The sequence below is a fragment of the Peromyscus californicus genome, unplaced genomic scaffold (assembly GCF_007827085.1).
Source record: "Peromyscus californicus insignis strain IS unplaced genomic scaffold, ASM782708v3 Scaffold_3__1_contigs__length_106647218, whole genome shotgun sequence".
Classification (NCBI taxonomy): domain Eukaryota; kingdom Metazoa; phylum Chordata; class Mammalia; order Rodentia; family Cricetidae; genus Peromyscus; species Peromyscus californicus.
This window is the reverse complement of record NW_026294551.1, coordinates 2193786-2220623: the sequence shown is the minus strand read 5'-3', so window position 1 is coordinate 2220623 and position 26838 is coordinate 2193786. Positions and strand designations below refer to the sequence as shown.

Sequence of the window (26838 nt, the reverse complement as noted above, 5' to 3'; positions counted from 1 at the left end):
TCGCCATGCCTAGGTGTCCTAGCTGGCACTTCACCACCCACATTACATTCCTCCCGTATGAGCTCAGCTGCACTGAGGAAGTGAAACCTTACAGCTGCCCTCTGTGTCACGGGAGACATGACAGGTGCCTCAGCGGTCTGCCTTACTTGGCCTTGGGTGGTTTCTGGCATATTCTCCTGTCATTTAGGATGTGAATGAAGCTCAGAGGACTGATCTGGACTAAGCCTCTTCCTCCTCCCAGGACCCTCAAGGGTGTGCCTAGATCCACGTTCTTGGGCCTGCTCCTGGACCCAGCACTCCAGCATTTTGCTCCTGTAGTGTCCCTGTCTGGTTCCCCGGTGCTCTTTGATTACACCCTACCCAATATGTATCCAGTTCCACCTCAGGGTCCTGTCCCTGTGTCTGCCTCTCGTTTCCCCAGTCAGGTCCCAGCTGTCCTCAGTCACTGCCTGGTGTACAGAACACAGGAATGCAGGCCAGCTAGGCGCCTCCTTCCTCCCTTCATAGTTAGAGTTGAACAGCAGGGAGGCTCCTCTCTATTTCCTCTTTGACCCTTGACTAAAATCTGTGCAGCCAGGGCCTTTCTAGTGTACCAGCTTGGCTCTGCTCAGATCCTCCCAGCTTCCTGTCCTGTCTGGGGACATTACTACACTCGCTTCCTCTCCTGCTGGCGCCTGCAACCCTGTAGCACCGCTTGGTTTGGCCTGGGGCGTCTACACTGCTCTGGCCTGCCTGCGCGCCTGCCTTCTCTGTCAGTCATGACTGTGTCCTCCCTGCCTCTCACTGGGCTCTGCCCTCGGATCCCAACCCTGCTGGAGCCTTCCTCCTTCACTCCCCAGTTGCTGGTTGTGGGACCTGGGGGTTAGTTGGTTGCTGAATGCTCATTGTTCTGAGGACTCAGGGCTCGCATGAAGAGGCGGCTGGGAAGGCAGGGCCACCAGCCCTGTAGATTTGCCTGAGAAGTGTTACCATCTGAGGTTCCTGTGGGCTAGGAGCCCTCCTGAGTGAGGGGTCAGCAAGCCAGGTCCACATGTGACAGGGTGGGTGGTGGCAGCTTGGAATTGGAGTCCTCATTTTCCCAAGAATGAGGGAGGGTCTTGATGCCCCTTGGTGAGGATATCCTGCCATACCCCAGGGCAGGCCAGTGCCGGGCAGGCCGGGTGTCCTTAAATGTCCTTCTTAGTTGTCATGTTGGTCCTTCACTGGGGCCACAGGTTGGAGTGAGTTGGTGTAAAGCCAGGCGGCTTCTCTTCCTGTTATCCTCGGGAAGAGTCAGGCTCCCAGCATGACTCCCTCCCCACTGGCTTAGGATGTGGTCTGGTTAGGTTTTCTTTCAAAGTTCCTCCTGGGGTCTTCCCTGGCTGGCGTAGGCTGTTAGACTGTCGACAGTTTGTGGTATTCTGCCGGTCGGATTCTCGTTTGGCCGCTGTTTGTGTGTGCCTGTTTTTATGCCATGTAATTAAAACATTTATTTGGCCTTCACAGTGAAAATCTAATTTCTTGAGTCTAAGAACTGCCGATATTGGCATGGGGACTGCGGTCCGTCGGGCAAACAGATCCGGAGCCTGTTGGATTATTCATAGTATGGTATTTGTAAATCAGGCTGTGCGCTGCTCTAATCAGAGCTGATGTTGGTAATTGGTGTGTTGAGTTAGGGTGGTGGCGTGGGGGGCGTCGCTGAGCATTTGTGTGTGGCCGACGGGTGGCCTCCCACGGCTGACTCAGCCCCACCAGCTGAGTCCTGGCGCCTCAGAAGCCATGCCTGTGAGTGCTGCCTGCGCCGTGTGGCCCTGCAAAGACCCCCTTGTTGCTCTGCAGACAGCTCTACACAGCAGGCCTCTGCCCACCCCAGGGTGTAGTGTTCACAATGGGCAGAGCTGGGGCTTCGACCTGGGGAGGAGGGGAGTGTTTCTGGATGCCATCCAGGCTGAGCCCTCCCAGCTCTGGGTGGATGGTGGTAAGGTGGTGACATTGCTTTCTCTGTTCCTTTGCAGACCATCATGGAGCAGTTCAACCCCAGCCTCCGCAACTTCATCGCCATGGGGAAGAACTACGAGAAAGCGCTAGCAGGTATAGCTGGCCCCTGGCCTCTGGCTCACAGATGAACTTCCTCTCAGTCTCTTACTGCTTGGGTAGAAGCCACTAGGCCTTTTGTTCCAGAAACATTGGTTGAGATGAGTAGAGGGTGTGCCCAGCCGTGTGCTCTGAATGTGACCCTGCATTCACTGTGTCCACAGGCTCTTGCCATGCAGGCTGGACTCCATGCAGGCTGCTTTTGTTCCACAGCTGTGGTAACAAGCAGGCTACTTAGAGACAAGGATGTAGCTGTCTGCTCTTTAGAATTTTATGCAAAGTACAGTGTTGGGGCTGGTACTAAGTGACCCTGGGTCTAGGCTTGTGTCCTCACTCTGGTGAATAGACATGCTGCAGCTCCTTTGGGACGGGGGCAGCTGTGCTAGACCCTTGGCTCACAGATTCTTTAGGCACCTTCCACCCCCAGCTCGTAGAAGGAAAGGACTGAAACCCATCATTGGTCCTAGCATGCATCAAGAGAGCCACTCTTCCAGATCCTGACCCTGGGGTCAGTCCCTGTGACCTCACCTATAAAGGCAGGGCTGCAGCGGCCACCAACTTTGTAAGTAAAGCATGAGGCCATCGTTTTTCCAAAACGTGCACTGCATCCTCCCCCCTGCAGCTTCGCCATGCTGTGGCCCCGGGTGTGGGATGAGCTCCTTGTTCAGTTACAGGTTTCCAGTACAAGACGGCAGAGAGAGCTATATTTGGTTAGCAGCAGGGTCTTGTTATGGCTCCCTCCCTGTAGCCTGTGGTTGCTTGAGGACAGAGCACCTGACTGATCTCTGGTGGCATGGGCCTGATCCTGGTCACACTGTCCAGTTGGAACTGTCAAGCCACCAATGTTCCTTCCTGCTTGCCCCACCCAGTGTGGGAACAAGGGCTTTCCCACTTTAGTCGAACAGTCCTTCCAAGTGGCCTCCTGTACACGAATCCTCCCAGGTACCCTAATCTGTTCTATTGACGGTTGCTCCAAGTAGGGCTGACCTGTAGCAGGACCATGGCAGCAGTCTCCTGCATATCCCTAGAGGTCACTGAGGCCACACCAAGGTGAGATGTGGGAGGAGAACATGCAGTGGTCCTGGTCTATTGGAGCTCAGCACTGACCCCAAGCCCTGAAGCCTGGCCTCTGGATTGTGTGAGACTGGCCTCATATTCTCTGCCTCAGCTCCCAAGTACTGAGATTACGTTCACACCACACCCGGCCCTTGCTCCCATTCCGATGCCTGCTTGCCCTCAGCTGCTTTTGTGTGGGAAGAGGAGGTGACTTTCTGTGTCTGGCTGTAACCCCCTGGAAGAAGCCCTGAAGTAGCAGTGCAGCATGGAGACCAACCATGAGGCTTCTGCCCTGTGTCCTGAGTGCCCGTTATCTCCAGGCACAGCACACGATGCTCTAGTTCTCCCAGCAAAAGAATTTTCTAGGACCTTGAATGTTTCCAGCTGCTTCTTCCTGCTCTGATTTTCAGGTGGACTGTGTCTGGTGACATCGGAAGGCTTGGATGGCTCTATGCCATGACAAGTAGGAGAGAAACTGACACATTCCATACCAGTGATGTCCCCTTCCAAAGCCATCCCTGTGGTGCTTGGTGACCTAGCCATTAGGAGTCTTTTTTTGGTGGGAGGTGGGGGGTGGATTGCACCTCAATTTTATTTTATTTTTTAATGCTGAATGCCGTTTATTGAAGGAGGGAGGAGGTCTTAAATACAGGCTTACAGCACAATGGGAGAACCCCAGAGGGCAGAAGTTCACTACCGATGTTTTACAATCTTGCATCTAAACCATTAGGAGTCTTTCTGCCCTGGCACGGCTCTCCTCCATCGGTAGATTTCTGTGACCCGGTGCCCTGAATTTGAGGTGTGGTCTCACCTTCTCTGGATATAATGGAGGCTCTAGTGACCCCTCCTCTCTGATGTTACCCTCCAGCTCCTTGATGCTCAGAGACGGTTTCCTTCCAGATGCTCCTGGCCCCCCTGGTGTTCCTCATGGAGTTGTCAGGACTGTGTGTGGACAGGGTGGATGGATGGTTATTTCCTCTTCCTGTTTTCTCTGATTGTCTAGGCTGGGCTCAGTCTCACAGGCCACCCACACCACCTCGGCCCCTCAGCCTCCAAGTGCTCAACTTCTGCTCCTTCGTCTTTTCTTCCATTTATTTTAAGAGGTCCACTCTCCCAGGCAACAGAAACTCCTCAGTCCCCCAGGGACACAATCTTGTACCACAGAACAAATTGTGTGCTCTTAATTGAAAACCATATAAAGTTTGATAGAGTGCCCAGTTACAACCCTCTAACAGAGTTCTGTAGACAAGAAAGTAGAAATTGTAGTGATGCCACTGGTGGCTGCTTCTCATGGCCCTGTTCTCCACACCTGGCAGCCTCTTCTGTCCTCCCTGCTTTGAACAGTGAAGGATAGGTGGTTGGGGCCTTCCTCAGGTGGAGGAGTGTGCCAGGCACAACAAAGGAAGTCTGGACCTGGTGGCTGGGGTCGCTTGTTCTTGTCTGGTGTTCTGGTGTTTCTGGAGGAAAGGCAGGTGCTGAGCTTTCCACCCCCAGAAGCCCCTCTGGCTACGAAATGCAGATATGATGCCCTTAGCCTGCTTTGGGCAATGGCACCTGCTCCTGGTTAGGGCCTGTTCTGAGACTGAGGACAGTGACTGTCTTTCGACTTGGAATCTTTGGATAAATCAGTGACCTCCTGCCTTCCAGAGCTGCCTTGATCTTGCCCAGGGTCTGTAGGTGCTTTGTCTGGTGCGTACACTTAAAGCTGCACTCCTCCCCCTCGTCAGGCAGCACATGACAGGGCGCCACGCTCCGCAGCGCTACTTGAATAGCTCTGGACCTGCACAGTACACTGTGTTCTTACACATGAGAGAAACCCTCGTGATGGCAGTGGAATAAGAGCATCAACAGGAAACCGTGGCGTCCACAGCAACGACGAAGCTAGGGCGCTCCTTGAGCTTGTCCAGGCTTGGGTAGGGGTGGGCACCACTGCCATCTGTGTTGGCAGCAGACCTTCTCTGGGTTCTGTGCAGGAATTAACCACTCTTTCCTGTCCCCTCAGGTGTCACCTTTGCCGCCAAAGGCTATTTCGACGCTCTCGTAAAGATGGGGGAGCTGGCCAGCGAGAGCCAGGGCTCCAAGGAACTTGGTAAGACCCTTGGCTGGGAAGAGGGCCTGGAGGCCCCCAGAATCACTGGATATATCCAGGCAGGTCTGGAGAGCTGGTGCCAGACCGAAAACTAGGTTTTATCTGCTAAATAAGAAGAGTAGTTTTAAAATGTCAGAGCTGGTGAGGTGTACTCTCCACTGAAAGTGGCGTGTACCATATGGCCTCAGGGTACTGCTTGGAGCTCCCCTTGGTGGCCTGTCTGCCCTGAACAGCATGGCTGGCACCAACAGACACAGCCACAGCCACATTGAGAGGCGTGGGGGCCAACTCTTAAGTGGCAGATATAGGGGCCTATGTGGAAAGTTGGACTGAAGTGGTCACTAACATACTGAGTTGCTTCTGGCATGAAGACAAGTGAGAAGGGTGGGGACCCCCTGGAGGTGCACCCCCACATCTACAAACCTCGTAATACAGGAGACTTGGGAAGTGCTCGAAGGTGGGGTCCCCGAGGTCTTTATTCCTGTGCCTGCCTGTGTTTTCATGCGCTCCTGAGAGGTGATGTTGCAAGCTGGGCCTTAGGGGGGAGGTGCTAATGTGACTGAGGTCTCCCGCACTCACAGGGATGCTGGGCTGTGAGGCAGGCTGTGCTGTGCTGGCCTTTGTTTATCTGCAGCTCTCAGGCTGGCCTTGGACACTAAGAAAACTAAAGTGGCCTAGAACCACTTGGTTTTTTCCAGTCATGGGCACAGAACAAGCTTCTGTATCTAGGATCCTTGTCCATGGAGGCCTCCCTATGGGGACCATTCCAGAGTGTGGTCCCTGTGTCTAGTTAGCAAGGACACCAGGTAGAGGTGCTCAGAAGGAAGCAGATGGTTATCCTGGGAGGATCAGGTTTGGGACCAGTAGCTCCCCTGGACTGACAGGAGGTCTGGGTTATATTGGTAGGTCAGGGGAACTGGATTTCTTTATGTGTATGTTAATTCCAGCTCGAAGACTTGTCTCCCTCATGCCATAGCTTGCTGACAGAGACCCTGTGTGCACAGCTCTGCCTGCTCTCGCCCTGCTTGTCCTTTTGTGCCTTTCCCAACCTCCTGCACAGAAGCCAGGCTTTGCACTCAGCCATGCCACTGAGACCTCCAGAGTTCATGAGAGACTGCTATGTTGACCAACACAACCATGGGACCTGCCTGGGTGGCAAAGCCTAGGCTGTGCATGAGTGTGACCCATCATAGTGGTTGTAATGGGAGAAGAGAAAGACTGGCCAGCTGACGGCACTAGTAGAGGGAACCTCTGGCCTCTTGCAGATGCAGCACTCACTGGGAGCCTCTGGCAGGCTGCAGAGTGAGAGCTGAGGGTACTGCAGTGGAGATGCCAGGTGCCACACTGTGGTCAGGCCTGTAGGCTCAGCTGGCTGGTGAGGACAATGGTGTTGTTCACATCTTAGATGGTCTTATAATAAAAACCCCGCAGCCAGATATCAGGAGAAATTCAGAAAAGCAGAACTGCCAGCCACTGGTTCTAACCTCTACGAAATCCTCAGTCTAAATGGAGTGAGTTCCTGTTTCTTCACACCTTATATACCTTTCTCTGCCCAGCCATCACTTCCTGGGATTAAAGACATGTGTGCTCCCCAGTACTGGGATTAAAAGTGTGTGCCACCACTGCCTGGCTCTGTTTCCAGTGTGGCCTTGAACTCACAGAGATCCAGACAGATCTCTGCCTCCCGAGTGATAGGATTAAGGGTGTGTGCCACCACTACCTGACCTCAATGTCTAATCTAGTGGCTGGCTCTGTTCTCTGATCCTCAGGCAAGTTTATTAGGGTGCACAATATATCACTACACAATGGGGTGGTGGAGGCCTTGCCTGCAGGGCCTCATTGGCAGGGGGTGGCCAGTTCTGGGTTTGGTGGCCGTACGGAGGTCCCACAATGGAGCTTCTGAACCAAGGTCTGGGCTTGTAGGTCTGAGAAGTTACCCTTCTTCACAGTCTAGCTTTCTTAACGCCTCAGAGGGCACCATAGGAGGTTATGTGAGCCCTACATGTCTATGTGAAATTTTCTGATTCTGTGCAGAACCTCAAGTGCTTTCTCTGTGGTCACATGAACAGTGAGAGTATGTTTAGAGAAGAGCCAGGCACTGAATGCTCTGTAGTGGGCAGGGGGTGTACCTGGGACTGCTGGGAAATTCCAGGATTTTTTGCTTGTGTTCCTTGGGCTCACATGGTACTGCAGGATGGGGTGAGTAGCAGGGGAGAGAGGCTCAGGGCTTTGATCTGAACCAGGGAGCTTCTGTTTGTGTGTGGGCTGTACAGTCTCTTGGGTTGATTGTGGAGAGCATCCTTCCTCAGTGTGCTACCAGGTGTCAGCCTGGCTCAGATCTTTTTCTTTCAGTAACAGGTTTATTGGTGTGATTTACATGCCATACATTTCACCCCTGAAAGTGAACAATTTACTAGGCTTGGTGTATTGTGAGTTTGTTCCCATTCTCTGTATCTAGCTCCAACTTTTCCATCACTCCCGAGAAAACCATAATCTATTAACAGCCATTCCCTGTCCCCGGAGCAGCAGCAGCAGCAGCACTGGGGAGCCACCCACCTGTGGTCCACCTTTGGACATTTCCTGTAATGAACTGTACAGCTCATGTCTGACTCTTTGGCAGAGTGTGGTTTTGAGGTTCATCTGTGGTGGCATGTGTCACAGTTTCTTGACTGTCGGGCTCTGCTGTAGACATGTAGGGCTCACATAACTCCCCTGAGGAGTTAAGAAAGCTAGACTGTGAGGAAGGGTAATTTCACAACCTACAAGCCTGGACCTTGGTTCAGCTCTGTTGTGGGATCTCCATACAGCCATCAAACTCCAGAACTGGCCATCTACTGCCAATGATGCCCTGCAGGCAAGGTCTCCACCACCCCATTGTCCTTAGCAGCCAGCTGAGCACAGGCTTGGCACAGTATGGCACCTAGCATCTCCACTGCAGATAATATTCCAGTGTGTGATGGACCTCTTCTGTTTTGAGCAGCACCTTTTGAGACAGGGTCTCACTCTGGTCCTGGCTGGCATGAACCTCAATTCTCTTGCCTCCTCCTCCCAAGTGTTGGTAGTGTTGAGATTACAGGCAGGTGTCACCACACCTGGCCTGCTCATCTGCTAGTGGGGTGACTTCTGCCCTGATTGCTGTGGATAGCACTGCATAGAGCATGAGTGTGAAGCATTGGTGTGGGCTTATATTTCATTTCTTTTGGGCAAATACCTGGGAGTGGAATTGCTAGAGCAAATGGTTGGAATTTGTATTAAAGCAGCACTGCTTTGCTTTAAAAATAAGTCGTCCCTGTTACCCACCCCTCCCTGCTGCCTCCCACCCAGTCAGCTGCTCCGCTCCATGTGCTGTTTGCTTCCAAGTGTCTAAAAGACAGGCCCGTGCTGTCTCTCCTTTTTAACTTCATGCTAAGGAGTTCTTAGGATGGAGTTTGCTTTCTGATCCCATCCTCTTATTTGACCCAACATAACTCTTAAAATCTTTGCTAAAATCAATACAGTGTTTCATGGTAGAAGTAAATGTCTTCCCAGCTGAGACCTGCAATCCATTGGGACTGCTTGATTTCACTGCTTTATTGGGAAATGAAGCATCAGCTGCACATATTGGAACATATTGCGTGGAGTTTCCTGTGTGCATGATGGTGAATCTGTCCATTCTTTCTATAGTCAGGCCTCCCCCCAGCCCCGCCCCATCTCCAGCAACCACTGTGATTGCAGGACGGGGGTAAACGCAGTGCTGCCATCAGGATGTGGCGGTCCCCTGTCTAGCCCCTCTTGCACACTCTTGGGTCGCACCATGCTCTCTGTGGAGTTTGGCACAGTTCATTATACCCTCATCTGCCGAGCACTATTTGGGTTGCTCCTAGTTTGGGTTATTTCCAGATTTACATTTCTCTAATTAATGATGTTCAACATCTTTTCACATGCTTATTTGCCATTTATTTGTCTTTAGTAAAATGTAAATTCAAGTGTTTGCATCCTTTATTTTATTTGGGTTCTTGTCTTTATACTGGTTTATAAAAGTTTCCTATATTCTAGATCTTGTATCAGATGTTTATTTTGAAAATATTTACTCTGAGCCAGGTGGTGGTGCACACCTTTAATCCCAGCACCCGGGAAGCAGAGGCAGGCAGATCTCTGTGAGTTTGAGGCCAGCCTGGTCTACAGAGCGAGTTTCAGGACAGCCAGGGCTACACAGAGAAACTGTCTTGAAAACAAACAAATAACTATTTTTAAAGATTACTATACTTGTTTATTTGGTGAGAAGGGGCGAGCTAGTGTGACAGTCCAAGGATGACTTCTAGGAATTGACTTCTTCTGCCAGGTGTGTCCCTGGGAGCTAACTGTCACGCATTTTGGTGACATGGGACTTGCTGAGTTACCTTGCTAATCTGGCCTTTGATTTTGTGATTTATTTTTTTAGATACTGTAGCCTCATGCATATTATCTTTTAATCTGCTTGTTTTACTATGTATGGAAGATGGCCTTGTCCCACCTGCACCTCTGGAGAGCTGGAATTATAGGAATGCACTAACAAGTTGGCCTAATAGTATTTTTAGGAGGAAAACAGTTCAATTTTAATTTTGAATTTAATTGTTGACTTTAGTTTGGTAGCTTATTAAATTTTTAATTTTTTAATTTTTAATTATTTCTTTTATGTACATTGGTGTTTTGTCTGCATGTGTATCTGTGTGAAGGTGTCAGATCCCCTGGAACTGGAACTACGATGGTTGTGAGCTGCCATGTGGGTGTTGGGAATTGAACCTGGAGCCAGTGCTCTTAACTGCTGAACCATCTCTCCAGCCCCAGCTTATTGATTGTTATTATGGTTCTGGTCATTATTTTTATCACAACAACTTCCTTTTCTCTGGAATACACACAACCCTCGAGTTCTCATTTGATGCTGACTGACTTGTCCCTGCCCCTGGCTGCCCTTGCAGTCATGTGTGTTGTCCAGTCTCTGGGTTCACACTCCCATCCGTTTCTGCTTCCTCCCTCTTGGAACCTCTGGTCACCCAGCTTCCTCCCAGGTGGAGCCCTGTCCTCTGTTCCTGTTTGCTCGTGGGGGAGTCTTGTTTCTCCTTTAAGGTTCTATGCAGGGAAATGGGAAGTGGTTTTGGTGCTTTCCTATCTCACGTTGGCTTGGCTGGTGAATCTCAGGTGGGGAAGGCTCTTTGCTAGTGTTTGAAGCATCGTCTCTCAGCAACTGCCAGTGGCACCGCTGAGTTCAGTGCCGTTTCCACTTGATTCTGTGTTCTTGGTCTTCGCTCCTTGGAAGCTGTTGAGATCATCCTGGGTGCTCTTAAGTTATCTCGCTGCACTCAGGGGTGGGGCTGGGAATGGTGACAGCCTCAGCAGTGGGGGTGGTAATGATCCGCATGGTCAGGCATCCTAGGTGAAGAGGACCAGGGGGCCACTCAGCAGGGTGGAAGATAGGAGCAGGGGACGTGTTTCTGCAGAAATGTTCATAATCTGGAACAGGTGGTGAATCTAAGAGGGAAGCAAAGCTTTAGATAAGCAGGACCTTGTGATCCTTATGCCGCAGTGTCAGCTATGGGAAGACTGATGTGTACAGCCTGCTATTCTTCTGCCCTAGACCCATCTGTATAATTGTCAGCAGTGGGAGCATTCGTTTTCACTGCTGTAGAATATTCCATAAACACATAATTAACCATCTGTTTCACTGGTCTTCTCTTGGTTATAACTAAGTTATTCCCACTGGATTTCGCTGTTCTGAGCAGGCTGGTTCATGGAAAATGTAAGACTGAGCCCCTTTAGAAGATAAATGCAGCCGGGCGGTGGTGGCGCACGCCTTAATCCCAGCACTCGGGAGGCAGAGCCAGGCGGATCTCTGTGAGTTCGAGGCCAGCCTGGGCTACCAAGTGAGTTCCAGGAAAGGCACAAAGGTACACAGAGAAACCCTGTCTTGAAAAACCAAAAAAAAAAAAAAAAAAAAAGAAAAGAAAAATGCTCTAAGATACCATGGCCTTTAGCAACAGCCACTGTGAAATCGGGCTTGCTTGCTTCCCAGTACCCAGTAGTGGCAGCTCAGCACCTTTTCTGACTGTGCTCTCAATTGCATACATGTGCTGTCTGGTAAGATAGGCCACATTGTCATGGGATGACCTTCTCTATACCAATTAGTCTTATTGGTAGTCGTTTGGGTTTTTCAAGGCAGGGCTTCTCTGTGTATCCCTGGCTGTCCTGGAACTCACTCTGTAGACCAGGCTGGCCTTGAAATCACATAGATTCTCCTACCTTTTCCTTCCAAGTGCTCAGATTAAAGACATGCACTACCATGGCCAGGCCTGTAGTCTATTTTTAGTACCATTTGGTTTTCTCCTCCTCCTGTTTACAACTTTGCTCATTTCTGACCTTTTGGTCAGCATGTCCATGATAGACTGATCTATATGTGTAAGGTCCCCATTGTCTTAGAGGTAAATCAGAGCCTTCAGGGAATGTCGCCCCTTGCAGGGTGAAGGGATCTCTGGTCTGTCCAAGTATGAAAACACTCTATTCAGACCAGCCTCTATTGGTCCCTAATTGTTTTCAGGGTTTTCTCTCTCTGTTTTGGGACAAGGTTATGCTGTATTGTCTAGCCTGGTCTTGGACTCCTGGGTGTAAGAGCTCTCCACTCTCCCTCTTCGACCTGTGAAGTAGTGGGGACCATAGGTGTGCACCATAAGCGATCAAATCCTGACATCCAGCGGAGTGGAGCCTATCAGCCTACCCTCTCACTGTGGTCCTCCTTCCAGGCCTTTCTGGCCCAGGCCCTAGCTGCACAGGGCGGGGTTGGTTGTCAAGCATATAGGAGACCTAACCTGGCTAATTCTTTCCTTCCCTCTTTCTGTCCAACCCCTCCCCCCTTCCTTCCTCCCAGAGCTTCTTGTCTTTGCTTTTCCACATAGAGTGGCCAGGGTAAGCTGCCCATGGCTCCCACTCTGCTCACTGGGCAGACACCCTTGTTAGGAGGGTGTAGAATTTCACATGCTGTGGACATCTGTCCCTCCCACCTACCCTATTCCCCTTTGGATCCCTGTGCTGCTTCATTCATTCTTCTCATGAGTCACAAGGGTGACAAGCAGCCCCCTCCCCTACACACACACACACACACACACACACACACACACACACACACACACACACACACACACACACACCCCAGTCTCTTCAGAGAGCACCTCTGTGACACTGGATGCCCAGGGAGTCACTCCTGCTGCAGATGACCCCTAGAGCCACCTCTTTGTTCCTTTCTTTCCTTTGGAGTGAGTGAATGGCCTGGGCAGTGCCTGCCTTTGATCTTCAGTCTTTCTGTACTACAGACTCTGGCCTCACAGCTAGGGAAGGGCCCCAAGACTGCAGACTCATGCAGGAACCATCCTCTCATCTCCACTTGGAGTGTTATTTTTTCCCTGCAGTGAGATAGTCTGCAGCCTGTCAGAGCTTTGCTTTGATATAGCGGGCTGCTTAGTTAGGGATGGAGCGCAGCTCTGAGCTCCACATCTTCACACAGCCCTAGCTAGTAGCCACCCACTTGCTTGTCTGTGGTTACTTCCCATCTCTGGATCCCCTGCCTCTGCCTCTGTCGGAGCATGCCCTGGTGCCAGAACCAACTTACAGCAGGTGTAATGGGCGGGTGAGCCCCATGCTTCCCTGTCACTTTGACCTGTGTGTGCTTGGTTGCCGCTTCTGCTTTCTTGGGACTTTTTGGTACCGGGGCTGACCAGCAGCTTGGGATGATGGGAGTATCCATCTAGGTATGAGCTCCAAACTATTCATGAATTTGTGGGTATGCACCATTCCCATGGCCAAGGAGCCCTGGATGGTGGTCTGATGCTGGACAGGTGGAGCTGGAGACAGAAGCTCTGCTGTGTGCATCCCCTGAGCTCCTACAGAGGCTTATACTCCTTTGCCCTTAACTGAAATCTGGGATTTGCTAAGATGTGACAGCATCTATCCCTCTGATCCACAGCTCTGCTAGCTGGCAGCTGTGGGGCTGGTGTGGAGGACACAGAGCAGGGCCTAAGGGCTGCATGCCTTGTTGCTGGGCCTCAGGGCGCCCACCATGGATGTGGCTCTGGTGCTTTGTGTAGGTGAAGGCACCTGTCATGTCTGTCTCCCAGCAGCTGCACTGTCCATCATGTGCTCCCCCAGCGGACGGGACACCAGTCTGCTGGACAACCAACCATCTGCAGCTCTTCATCCCAAGATGACTGGTTGCATAGAACCAGGCTGGATCTGACACAGGGAGAAAACCAGAACGCTGATGTTCATGGTGGGTGTGCACACCTGAGCAGCTCTACTCACCGGTGTGGAACCAGGGTCATAACCTGCCTTTGGCCTGTCCTTGGCATTTGACAGTCTTGGGGACTGAAGTATCTGAAGTTAAGCAGCCACTACAACGAGTAAGGCACAGCCTAACTGAGAAGGATTCTCATTTCCCTCGTGTGGTCAGGAGGTCCATTTGAGGCATCTGTGTCCCAAAGCCTCAGCGTGGATGTGTTTGATGTTTGCACAAGGCTCGCTCAGGGCTGTCCCCTGAACTGACTGTTCTTTTCAACCCTTGCCTGTCTCCAGAGGCCTCTTTTATGCTTTCCTTTAAAGGACTGCTTTGTACCTGCCAGGGCCTGCAGCATACTTGTTTGTGATCACAGGGACTTGTGTGTACTTGCTGGGGCCCCACTGTCTACTAAACCTCACACGTCTCCAGGGGGAGCTAGCAGATGCTCTGTGCTGGTCATAGCCTCCAAGTAGGGATGCTCATAGACAGGCAGCTACAACCCTGCCTCAGTGTGGGCCTGGCTTCAGTCATTGAGTCTCTGAGCAAGGTGTGACCCAGTCATGTCCTGCCCGAAGTTAGTCTTCTCAAGTGGTCTAAGACGGTCCTGAGGCTAGAGCATCAGTTATGTGACCCCAGGCATCCAGGTCTCTGGAATGTAGGGGCCTATAGGCTTTACCCCAAGAGGCCTTCCAGCTGTTCCAGTGAAGTCTATTGGCCTAGGTAGTTTTGAAAGTACCAACTAGTTGGGCTCCAGTGCTTTTTGTGAGGCTGTGAGGTGATCTGGCTGCCCTGCTCCTCCTTGGTCAGGCAGAGCCCATTCACACCTAATCAGGTGTTCAAGGACATCCACCTTCCATCTCAGGGAAGAGGCTGGGACCACAGCCTCTCCTTCGGGCATGAGAGAGGCACAGCTCGATGTGTTACCAGTTGTCAGACCCTAACAGAGCAGGCTTCATTTCAGAGACTGCTAAATCCTAGAGGCACTGTTTGGAGGCCTTAATGAAACCCACTCGCAGGGACTTATGGCCGTTGTACTTCCGAGGAGCCTGACTCTGAGGTCCTCTCTGGGCTAGCTGCCTGTCCAGGTTAGGGACAATAAAGGAACAAAGGGCTTGGCACTGCCTGGAATGGGTGGGGCTCCCCTTCCCAGCTAAAGACACCCAGCTCCCTTAATTCTTCCATTTCCATGGTAACAAATGGGGATCACAGGAGTCCCTTAGACTCCAGCCAGGGTCCCATGCTTTACCCTACAAGTATACTGTGGAAGTTGCTGGGCAGTTATCGGGCACCTAGACTCAACTGAGGCTCTGGGGCTGCCAGCAGGGTGGGCTCAGGTGGCCAGGCCTTTTGTGTGGCAGCCCTGGCTACCCTGCTGAGAGCTCTGTGGGGCCTCACGGAGGCTTTGGAGAGATTAATAGCAGTCTGAATTCGATTTGCCGAATCCTGGGCAGTGGCTGTGTGATAAGACGCAGCAGGTGTCCATGTTCTTCAGCGCCAGTCTACTCTGTGGTGGGAATATCAATAAGGACAACGGTGACAGGCCTGGTGACCGCAGGGGCCTCCTTCTGACTGGTGGTTTCCATCCCAGCTGTTAAAGAACAGCACTGTCACCTGGCTGGAGTAGGGTAGGCTTAGAGCCCAGCCTGGGGCCCTGTGATGACAGTGGGTCACCTTTGCTGGCTCTGTTCCTGCTCTGAGAAGCTTGGCTCTATCTGGATCCCAGGATTGCCCAGAGGTGGGGTTCACCTTCCCTTCTACCAGCCCAAAGGCCCCCAGGGGCACCACCAAGTGTAAAAGCCAAATCATGAGGACTGGGCTGCCCTGGAGCAGGGACAGCTCTGGGAGCCCCTAGGAAGCTCACAGATCTGTGGTCAGCCTTGTGTCCTCAAGTCAAAGTCTGTTTACCTCATCCGATGTTCCTGTGTTGCAGCACCAGCTCCAGGGAGGGTTAATGAGGGAGAACACCAGCTGCTCACTTTTCAGTCAGCAGTTGGCACAGGGTGCTCCAGGCGTGGCCGGCAGCCTCTGTGGGCAGGTCTCTGTCTTTCCTGGGCTTCCCCAGAGCACTGGTTGTTAGGAGTATAGTCACATCAGGCATCTACATACGGACCACAGTAGCTGAGAGAGTGGGGACCCAGGTTCCCCAGAGACCTCCGCACTGAGGAGAGACTCAGTGGTGCTCAGAGAGACTGGGTGCTGTCAGACATGGGCAGGTACAGAGAGGGCCAAGGGTCTGCTAGTAACCCTAGGTGGCAAACTTAGGTCATGGGCATCTTGGGCCTGTATACAGGAGGGAAGTGAGGTGGCCTCAATCCAGGGACCTCTGAAATCACATGTGACATAGTTTAAAGTGTCTCAAAAATAAAATAAAACAGTCAAACAAAAGGTCCAAAAGGGGAGGAGGGGGGAGCAGCCAGGCTTGGCTGCTCACACCCACGATCCCAGCACTGGGGAAGCCAAAGCAGGATGATTATCAAGAGTTTGAGTCTAGCTTAGGGCTACATGAGATTCTGTGTCCAAAAAAAAAGAAGCCAGGCTGTGGTGGTGCATGCCTTTAACCCCAGCACTGGGGAGGCAGAGGCAGACAGATCTATGTGAGTTCGAGGCCAGCCTGGTCTCCAAAGCGAGTTCTAGGACAGCCAGGACTACACAGAGAAACTCTGTCTTGAAGAACAAACTAATTAAACTAAACTAAAAGAGGGCTGGAGAGATGGCTCAGCAGTTAAGAGCACTTGCTGTTTTTGCAGAGGACCTGAGTTCAGCTCCCGGCATCCACACAGTGGCTCCCAACCATCTGGGGGCCTTCATGTGGTACACATGTAAACAAAAACGTGTGTGTGTGTGTACATAATATGCATAATAAATCTAAAAAAAAATTAACTAAAACTAACTGATCCAAACTGTAGTAACTGAAGGCTTTTAATAACTCTGTGGGCTTTTGTTATTTGTCCTTGGTGTATGTTGTACATTGGAAGCATTTCATCACTGACCCAGGGTCTCTTGAGAGTAGTCACATCACTGGATCATAGGCTGGGCCATGTGCCGGATAGACTAACCAGCTGAAGTGAGCATGTCATAGACAGTCCCACATCCACACAGTATCCAGGAATCCCAGCTCCATCTCTGCGTGTCAGAGGACAACGAATGCTGGAGAGATAATGTCATCAGAGAGGCGTGGTCCATGGGACAGCAGCCCTCAGGAAGGCTTTGTCTGAACTGCCCATCTGCCTTTCACCCTCAGTCTATCTGCTGGTCTCAACACAGGAACTTTTGTCAGATCCAGAGCATAGCAGGATGGATCTGGGGGATGTTCAGCAGAAGTTTCCAGTGTCTTCCATCTCTGGAGCACTTCTTTCTGTGCAGGACACAAAAGTTATGGGGCCTTCATTCTGCTGAGCTTGTGTGAACGTGTGAGTGGTCTGGGTGTCTGTCCCTGTTGGGCTTTCCGCCCTGTGAAGGAACTTCCTCATGCTATCCCAAGCCTGGCCAGTGTGTTTCTGGATACCATTGAGCACATTTCTGTTCTCCAACGCAGGGGTGCTTTCTCAGGACTCAGAGGGTGCCACATAGGACTGACAAGAGCATTGTGAACCAGGGTCTTTGGGGTGCACTTGTTCACTTGGATCAGCTGCTTCTAAGGGCTAAATCTGCTCAGAAAGAATACAATAAACTCTGTTCCCAGCTGTGGGCAGGAGCTTGCCCTCTCATACTGAGGGTATCAGACAGCTGCCTTGCCTGGTGTCTAGTTTGCTTTACCAAAGGAGCTTGGTCACAATGAATGGGAGTGGGAACGTGGCAGCTTCCTTCTCTGGTCCTCACAGACATCAGGTACAAGAGAAGACAGACAGGACTGAGGACAGGCAGGTCTTGCTGAGATGACAAGAGAGCCTGTTCCCATGCTGTTGGAGCTATGCTAAGACTCTGGCCACTCATCTATGTGAGGAGGACATCAGATCAAGCCTTGCCGTCTTTGTCTTGTCTCTGCCACGGTGAGTCCTGTGGGGCAACCACCTCAGAGCCTATATCTGCTTTGCGTATCATGACTCAAAGATGTGGTCCATGACCAACCAGGGTGCACTGAACATTCTCAGGTGGGAGCAGTCTCCTGGATGACACTGGTCCAAGGATCTGAGTAGGCAAAATGGGAGTAGTGGCCAGTGACTCAGGACAGGGGGACACTGGTTGCCAGCCTGGGCTTGGCCCTACCTCTTCCTTCTTTCCTCACAATCCCTGGCATCCACAGCCCAATTGTTGACACAACGTGGACAACCCGGGTGGCTCTTTGGACTTGTTTTGTTTCAGAACAACATGCCTGTAAGCTCTGCTGTCTGCTCTCATCACCATGGCAACACAGCCATCGATTTTCTCTTGGTCACCCCCTGGCCGCATTCCACTCTGGCCTTTCCATAGGTGGGAGAAGAGCTGTACTTCTGAGGAGCTGGTGTCTGGAGAGAAGCTGAGGGAAGGCAGGATTGGTAACTGTCCAAGGGGGGCCCTGGACTGTCTCAGCTTCTGTCCGCCCCTCTTCCCTCCCAGTGGTTTTAACAGCACGGGGCCCTGGCAGCCCCCTCAGCTGTCTGTCTTCATCTAATGAGAGCTCTATATTCGGGCCTTGCTCAGGCATATGTTAATTAGCTCTCAGAGGTGCCTTTCCGCTCTAGAAGCCACCAGAATAATTGAGCATTATGGATATTTGCTTTAGAAGGCTCTAGAAGGTGGTGTGTGCTTACAGCCAAGTTTGAGCAGCTGACCCCTTGGTATAGAGCCCCTCTGCCACTGCAGAGAGGATGACAGGTCTGGATCTTCCCAGAATGACAGGGGTGCCCAGCAGTAGAGCACTGTTGTGCCTTAGTGCCCATTGATGACACTCCATAGCCACAAGGGTCCTGCTGTCAGGCTCTCTATCATGTTCTGGGGACTGGAGCTAACCTCCAGGAGGGCTATGGCAGCTCCGGTCACCTGAAGGATACAAATGCCCCCTCTCTAGGCCCTGCAAAGCTCCACCTGGGCTGCTGGCTACAAGGAGCTAGTCTCCTGTCTGCCATCCTTTAAGACTTTGCTGTGGGAGTCTGCTGGAGTCCAGCTCTGACCTGTCAATGGGTTCTTGTGGGGAGGAGAGAGGAATGAGGAAATGATAGAAAGAAAGAGATGGTAAGAAAGACAGAGACACAGGATAGCTTCAGGAGAGCCCTGGGTCACCTCAAGGTTTATTCCAAAGGGCTTTTTATACAGTGCCAAGGGGTGAGTCAAAAGACATCCCCTTTTCAAGATCAAAGCACAAACGTACAGCCAAGTGTAGACCCTTCAAAACACCTGGTAACCACGCCCGTGCCAAATCTTCCCATTATGCAGCCCTGCTGGGTAAAGCAAGTTCAGAGTCTCTGACCTTGAGTAAGGTCTTACTAGGGAGCTTCTGTGGGCCTCCACACATTGCTAAGGATATATGGAGCATTTCAGGCACTTCCATGCCAAGGAGGGTCTGAGGGCGACCTGTCCCTCTTCCAGCATGAGACACCCTTGCCAGTGTTAGTTTCCAAGTCAAACTGTGCTTGTCATGTCTCTCCTTCTGGGGTGGTCTTCATGTGCTGGTAAGGTTGGGCTCACATGGGCTCCTGTGGTGCTGGGTCCAGTTTCCTGAACCAGAAGGGTTTGACTGATTCCTCATGTTCTACTAGACTGCATTGGCACTCCATTCTGCCATGCTTTGCATTTGAGAGGGTCCAGGGGCAGAGTCCCTGTGGTATGAAGAAGACTTAGCTCTCCTTGACCTTGATGCCTTCCATCTATTGAGGCTCCTCCATGAGGTGTAGGGTGCCTGACCCAGGGGTCCCCTTAAGAGCCAGGACACGGGAGCAGTTCTCCCCAGACTCTGCACTCATCTTTGACTGCATGAGTGTGTCTTGGGGTGGGTCTAGCTGGAATCCCTGTAAGTTTGCCACCACACTCATCCTGGCACCTGGTAGAAGCATGTCAGACAGAGGACAGGGCACAATCTCGTCTCTAGGCGAGGGACACCAAGGGACCTGCTACTTAGAGACCCTGGGGGCTCTTTTCTCTATTGTTTTCTCATGCTTCACCCACTCTGGCTGCTCTGAAGAGGGGGCTGTCCGAGGACCAGCCCTCAGCAGGGGGGTGCTGTGCCTATGGTAATGGAGGCAAGTATCATCCAGTCCTTGCTCAGCAGGCTGAGCAATTGCCTCACCAGCCCTATCCCAGAATCAGGAGACCTAGTCCTAGTGACTCTGGCAACCAGGTGTGCTAGCCATCCTTATTGCTTGGACACCTACTATCTGTTGCCTGCAGCCCTTCCCTATAGGCCCTGTAGTGATTGAGGTCTATTACTCAAATCACCCTTTTCTTTGTGGGGACAGCTTTAGCCAGCAGGTGGACAGTGGACCAAAGACCTTGCTGCTGGGGAAGGTAGTCTGCTTGGGAGACAGTGGCCTCGGAAGGACCCTTGGTGGACCACCCTTTGTGTGTGACGTTACATGTCTTCTGATGCTGATGTCCCTTCTTCCAGTTCCTTCTCTCTTGAGCAGGGCATGTTTGAAGCTTTGATAGCCTGAGTGGCCTTCTAGATGCAGGCGTCTGGCAGACCTGCCTGGCTGTTGGCCCAGGCCCAGGGTATAAGTGAGTCCTGGACTTTCCTCCTGCACACAGAGCGGGATGCATCTCTGGCCTGAGTCCTGGTCCTCCACAAAACGTGCCCAGCCCTGCAGCCATGTGCAGCCATTCACACGGCATCCCAGCCGTTGCTTTACTGTGGATTTGCCCACAGAGCCATCTCACTGACCAAATGTTGCCTTTTAAGCTCAGGTCTTTTTGAAAGTGCCACCCTCTCTCCATGTAGGATCAGGGGCCCCTCATGTGGGGCATGGAGGGGCCTTGGGTGGAGTCTGGTCTTCCCTTGCGTCTACACATCTGCAGGTGGCTACTGACAGTGCACTGAGTCCAGGCTCGTGTCGACACGCCATCCCTGCCTCCGTCACCGTCTCTCAGGTTCCCATCCCTGCAGTGGCTTGTCATCTGCACACTAAGAATACTGTAGTTTCTGAAAGAAAAGAGTAAGACCGGATGTTTTACATTTTGATTGCATTTTTATTTTTGTGTGCACATGAGCGTACGTGGTGGTGGTGGTGCGCTGTCAGAGGACAAATCTCCAGGGTGTCTCTCCTTGTTCCATATGGCCCCCAGGATCAAACTCAGATGGTCAGGCTCGGTGGCGGCACCTTTACCTGATGAGCTGTTTGACTGGCCCAGGACGGGTATTTTAAGGCACAGTTGTTATGAAAAGCACAGTGTAGGACACACCACGATGATGAGAGGTCAGGGCCTGGTGCGCTGCTCCTCACAGCTCCACAGGCTCGCCCAGCACGGATGCAGGTGAATCGAGCCTCAGTGCGGCACCGGGCTAGGAAACGGCTACCTGTGTTCTGTGGATTTAAAGGGGACCGGTACCTTATTCTCAAGGTAGAGGTGTCACAATGTGGCAAGAAGTCCTTGCACCTAGGACACAAACTGAAATGCTGAGCTAGAAGCAGAGTCACAAGTGTCAGCAACTGGCTAGGAAAAAGATGCGCACATGCGGAACCTGTCTGAAGAAGAGAGCTGAACAAATGGCAGCGCTAGCCCTTGGAATTGTGGGAAACCAGTGGTGTCCACTCTACTCCAGAGGGTGGGGTGCAAAGACTGTGTGCCTGTATTCCTCTCAGCCACAGAGAAGAAACAACAAAGCCATGGCAGCCCCCTTTTGATCTCCAGGCCACTTCCCACCATGTTGACCCAACTCTGTTTCTAGGAGCTCCTGGGAGTGGCTGTAGAACCAGCCTGCCCAGGACTCACCCACAGCTGTAGCCAATGGTGTGGTTGAGTCCCCACTGCCAGCACTCAGTGTCCCAGGAGTCTTCCTGGTGCTTGCCAAGTTCAAATGGAAGGCGAGGTCTGTTCCTAGGCTTGGTTTAGAACTGGGAGGAGCAGGAAGGCAGGTCTCCCTGCTGCTGCCTGAGGCCTCTGCCACTGTCAGCCACAGGTATCCCCAGAACCCACGCCCACCCCATCTCCTGTTCTGCACTTCTCTCCCATCTCTTGCTGTTCTGTTCCAAGTCTCTATGGCCTTCCCAGGATTCCCTGGGCCCTCTCACATGTCATTAGGGTGGTTTTAAGCACCTGAACTTCTTTTTTGTTTGTTTTGTTTTTTGTTTTTCGAGACAGGGTTTCTCTGTAGCTTTGGAGCCTGTCCTGGAACTCACTCTGTAGCCCAGGCTGGCCTTGAACTCACAGAGATCCGCCTGCCTCTTCCTCCTGAGTGCTGGGATTAAAGGACTGTGCCACCACCACCCGACTAAGCCCCTGAATTTGGATGGAGATGCCTGAGATCTGCCTCTGCATGAGCTTTCCCTCAATTCGAATCTTTCCAGAGGTTCTGAAAACAGTAGCTCTGTCATCTTGTTCATGCACATTTGCCACGCCCCAGCACTACCTGCCACTACTGGGCACTTGCCACATGGGAGTATCTGTCTTCTGTGTCCAATGCCCTTCCTCTGACTGAGGGCTTTTTCATGACCCTGTGTCCTGCATTGGCTCGGCAGGCTGCCCCCTAACTTCACCTTAAGCCTTCCTTGAGGTATGAGGGCTCCCACAGAGCCTCTGTGCCCTCTAGCCCTTTCCCTGCCTCCTCTGGACTCACCGGGCACCCAGTGGTGCCCACACTGCTTCTTGCGTCCTGCCATGTCCTTCAGTTTCCCAGCCACCAGTCGGCTTCAGACTCCATGTGTAGCTGTCAAAGCATTGCTCCCTCTTCTGTGGGGTCTTGTTATACTTTCCGTGTTGGTCTTGAACTCCTGGTCTCAAATGATCCTCCTTCCTCAGCTCCCCAAGTACCAAGCAGTATGGGTGTGTCGCACTGGGTTTGTATAACTTTGAGATCAGCCTGATTGTTTTTCAGCAGCAGTGGAATTGGTTAGGAATAGAAGCAGACAGGACTGAGTTCTAAATCTCAGAATCCGAACACTTGGCCATCCCAGCTCACCCACTGGGAGGAGGTTGAACCTCTAGGGAGAACTGTGTTCTTGTTTTATCTTCGAGATAGTCTGGGACTAACCAGGACAGGGACAAGGACAGGGTTCTTAGGGAGAATCCAGGCCGATTCAAACCCCTTACCCATCTAGGAGGGTTCCATCTCTGTGTGGGGGAACCCTGAGTCTAATAAGCTTTCTCCAGTCTTGCAGATGGCCCTTGTACTGGCAGAGATGTCATACTGTCTACCCATACACTAAGTTCTGGCTGCCAGTAACCTTTCTGGCTATATAGGCTAAGAGGGCCTCAAAAATGTACATCATGCCTGGCATGGTGGCACACACCTTCAATCCCAGCACTCAGGAGGCAGAGGCAGGTAGATCTCTGAGTTCAAGGCCAGCCTGGTCTGCATAGCAAGTTCCAGGACAGCCAGATCTACAGAGTGAGACCATGCCTCAAAACAGCAACAAAAGAATGTATATCACAGTCATTGGAGAGATAACGAAGAGGTTAAAGAACACTGGCTGGTTCCTGGCACCCACATGGCCACTCACAACCATCTGTAACTCCAGTTCAGTAGAGTCATCAGCCAGTCTGGCCTCCATGGCACCAGGCACACATGGGGTGCCTAGACATCTATATACACATTCAGACAACACACACAATGTTAAATGTACAGCAGGGAGACTGAGCGTGTGACTAACACTTAGGGCTGTCATGAACCTGCAGACCTTCTGTCACAGCTGCACTGTTTACAAACAGTTGTGCTGGATAGTTTTATGTTAATTTAGCACAAGCTATAGTCATCTGAGAGGCGAGAACCTCTATTGAGAACATATCCCTATAAGATTATGCTGTAGGCAAACCTGTGGAGCGTTTTCTTAACTAGTGATTGATGAGGGAGGGCCTAGCCCATTGTTGGTAGGGCCTTTCCTGGGCAGGTGGTCCTGGGTTCTATAAGAAAGCAGGCTGAGCAAGCCAGTAAGCAGCACCTCCCCATGTCCTGTGCATCAGCTCCTGCTCCCAGGTTCCTATCCTTTTGAGTTCCTGTCCTGGATTCCTTTAATGATGAACTCAGGGTTAGACGTGTAAACCAAATAAACGCACAGCTGCTTTTGGTTGTGATGTTTCATCACATCAGTAATAACCCTAAATAAGATAGAAACTGGTACCAGGAGTAGTTTAAGAACAGATCTTATAGAATGAATCTATAGAGAGAGATAGATGATGTAAAGAGAGAGAAGGGAGATTTATTAGAATGGCTTACAGGCTATGGTCCAGTTAGTCAAACAATGGCTGTCTACCAGTGGAAGGCCCAAGAATCCAAGCTATCCACAAAGCTGGATATCTCAGCTCGTCTTCAGTATACTCCAGAATCCCAAAGAAGTAGATTCTAATGTCAGTGAAAGAGTGGACTTGCCAGTGAGAGCAAGCAGGCAAGCAGCCTAGATACATGTTCTCTCCACCCATGGAGTATTAATTGGCCACAGAAAAGGAGTCTGCTAGGTGTGGTGGTACACACCTGTGGTCCCATTATTCGGGAGGCAGAGGCAGAAGGATCAGGAGTACAAGGCTCTCTAAAGCTATATAGTGAGTTTTCGCCTGACACCAGTATCTCAGAGAAACAAAAGGAAAGGGACAGGAGGGGTTTTCTGGCCTCTGCTGCAGCACAGGTGGGCATTGGAGGTATACCCCAGTCCCTGTTTTGTCCCCTAAGAAGGGGACATTTCCACGTGGATCCGATTGCACACTAACCCTCCAAATGTGAAGCCAGGTTACTAATAGTACCAGAAATCTTTAAAAGAGAGACATTGGGGTGACACGCAGGGGGACTCATGGTGGCTGACCTTTCAGCTACTTGACTCACACTGTACATTGGTAGAAGTTGAGGAGGGTGTAGTCTCCTGCTATGGCTGTCTGTGTTTTTCAACTTTTATCTCAAATGACGTGTGTTGTTCTGGCACTCACCATGTGCTTTTGGGGGTCTACCTCCTAAGTTCCCAAATATTGGGGTTCTGGAACCCTGCTGCCTCCAGCTGTCCCTAGCCCCACTGTCACCCTCTAAGTTACTCGTTCCCTGCTTTGATGTGCTGAGGCTGACTCAGTGCCCTGGTGTGCCAGGGGCTCCCATCCCTCTGTGCCAGAGCCCTGGGACAAGCCATCTGGGTGCTGCCAGTCACCCCTGTTGACACTCCACTCCCTGGGGAGGTTCATCAGGTGGCAACTCTCTGTAAAGATTTACCCTCCCTCATTTGCTGTTTGCTCTGGCACGTTGGGCCTCCTTTCCCAATCTGGTCCGGTTTTTCAAGTTTAGGGCCCACCTGTGTTATGTCCCCAGAGCTCTAGGTTCCCGGGGGTTGGGTGGATTCCGCTCTGGCTGAGGCTGGATAGAAAGCCTCTTCCTGTGGCTGGAGAGATTGCTCAGTGGTCAAGAGTCCATACTGCTGTTACAGAGGACTCAAGCTTGGTTCTGAGCACCATATCAGTAACTTGCAGCTGCCTGTAACTCCAGCCTCAGAGGATTTGATGACCTCTTCTGGCCTCCAAGAACACCTGCACTCATGTGCACATACCCCCCACCATAATTTAAAATAATAAAAATCTTTTTTAAAAAAGAAAGAAAGCCTCCTCCTCACAGCACAGCACACCTGAGAGGATCTTTCTAGAAAGGGAGAGGATGGGAGATCATAGAAGTCACAATGAGGGCTCAGCCCCTGATTCTCTGTCCCTGCTGGCCTGCAGCCCTTCAGATGCAAGAAGTATGTAAGGGCCAATACACAAAACTTCTAGTAGCTTCTGGCAGAAATCAATACCCCTGGCCAGGGACTCCACCTCCGCAGTGGGTGCTCAGGGTAGCTAGATTTGCTTCTTCTCCTGCATGCTGTGTTCGTGGTACTGCAGGGGTTAAGTGCTGGCGGCTGTGCACGCTCAAGCTCCGCTGCACGTGGCTTCCTGCAGCTGCTTGTAAAATGCAGTTTAAAAATTCACCATGTGGGCTGATTTTGCACAGCACCAGCTTGCAGCTAGAACACACACACTCATGCGCACACACACGTGTACCCTCTTCTGTGCCTCTGCCTAGGTGGGCCCCTATGTGTGGGGCTTGGGACAGGCTACCCAGCTAGGGCTCTGAGCTGAGGGTTCTAGTGGAACAGGGCACTCTGCTCTGTGTCTGAGTGTTGACACATCTCAGATGGAGTATAACTGCTGCCTGTTGGATCTGACACCCATCACCAGAACAAAATCCTATGAGAAACTTCACACACCCTTGGACGTCACTAATTCCCCTTTAGGATCTGCTATTTGATTGCACTGCTTTCCAAAGTTCTTGGATTGACGTGTGCTGCTTTTGTGGGTAGGGGAAAGTTTTCTGTTTGGTCTTGACATTAACTTGTAATTCTGGGTCTAAAGCATGTAGCCAGAGAAGAAAGCAGCAACCTAAAGGGAGATTTCTGGCTAAGTGCATAGTTTGGTTGCTACTGCTCCATTCCTCCTCTGTAGACATGCCCTTTGGATGAACTGGTTGCATAGGCATTGTCCTCAGGAAGGGTGTGTGTGATCCAAAGCTGAGAGAGTAGGGCCAGTGTGCCAAGGACTCAGGTGGGTTCCCTGCCAAGCTAGACTTCATGCCCATTGTGGTCGCCTGCTTTCCACTTGGGTATAATTATAGCCCATTCCCAGGTGTCTGCAACCTTGAGAGCCAGGAGATAGACCCAAGACCCTCTGAGTCATGGGAACATGATCAAGCAAAGCCCAGAGTGCTTCCCTGGGTGCTTCCTTGTCTCGAGGCCAATGGGTTTCCATCCTACGGAACTTAAAGATGCAGAAAAGCACAGAGGACCCTGGGACTTGCCACTTGTGTACTTATATTTCTTGTTTGCACACTGGTAGCTTTGGGTTTCCTGTGAACCCTGTTCTGAGCATGTGGGACACTGCCCTGATGACTCGCTGAGTAGTTGACATGCCTGTGCGTGTGTGCTGGTGGCAAGGCCTCTTCTCATGGGGACTGTGCCTGTGGCCTTGCACCTCTCTCTCCCCTGGCTTCACCATTTATCTCAGTGCTTCTCCTCAAACAGGCATAAGGGACCAGGCTCCTTCACATTGAATTTTGTCCCCATGTGGTCCCTAGTCCCCTCAGGCATATCAGAGACCAGGTCCAGAGTGGGCTAGAAGTAGGACTTCCGTCCTCTTTAGAGGGGTCTGGAAAACCTGAGGCTGCTTGCTCTGTCCCTCTGTGTGTAGGTTGTCACTGACTTTGTGACCACAGCTTCCTCTTCGCCATACACAGTTATGGCAGCCCTGTCATCTCTAGGGATGCAGTTTCTGG

The 26838-nt window shown here is 51.5% G+C and overlaps 1 protein-coding gene across 6 annotated transcripts in view; it reads left to right on the top strand.

The window, feature by feature from the left end:
• The window catches only part of Baiap2 (BAR/IMD domain containing adaptor protein 2), a 70443-nt gene that overhangs the window by 12918 nt on the left and 30687 nt on the right, over positions 1 to 26838 (top strand). For all 6 annotated transcript variants that reach the window (XR_008222472.1, XM_052758388.1, XM_052758385.1 and 3 more), the window contains exons 2-3: positions 1995 to 2070; positions 5132 to 5218. Coding sequence is in view for 5 of the 6 variants with exons in the window: in XM_052758388.1 (XP_052614348.1) it covers positions 1995 to 2070; positions 5132 to 5218 (163 nt within the window). In the remaining variant the exon portion in view is untranslated. The remainder of the gene's footprint in view (positions 1 to 1994; positions 2071 to 5131; positions 5219 to 26838) is intronic.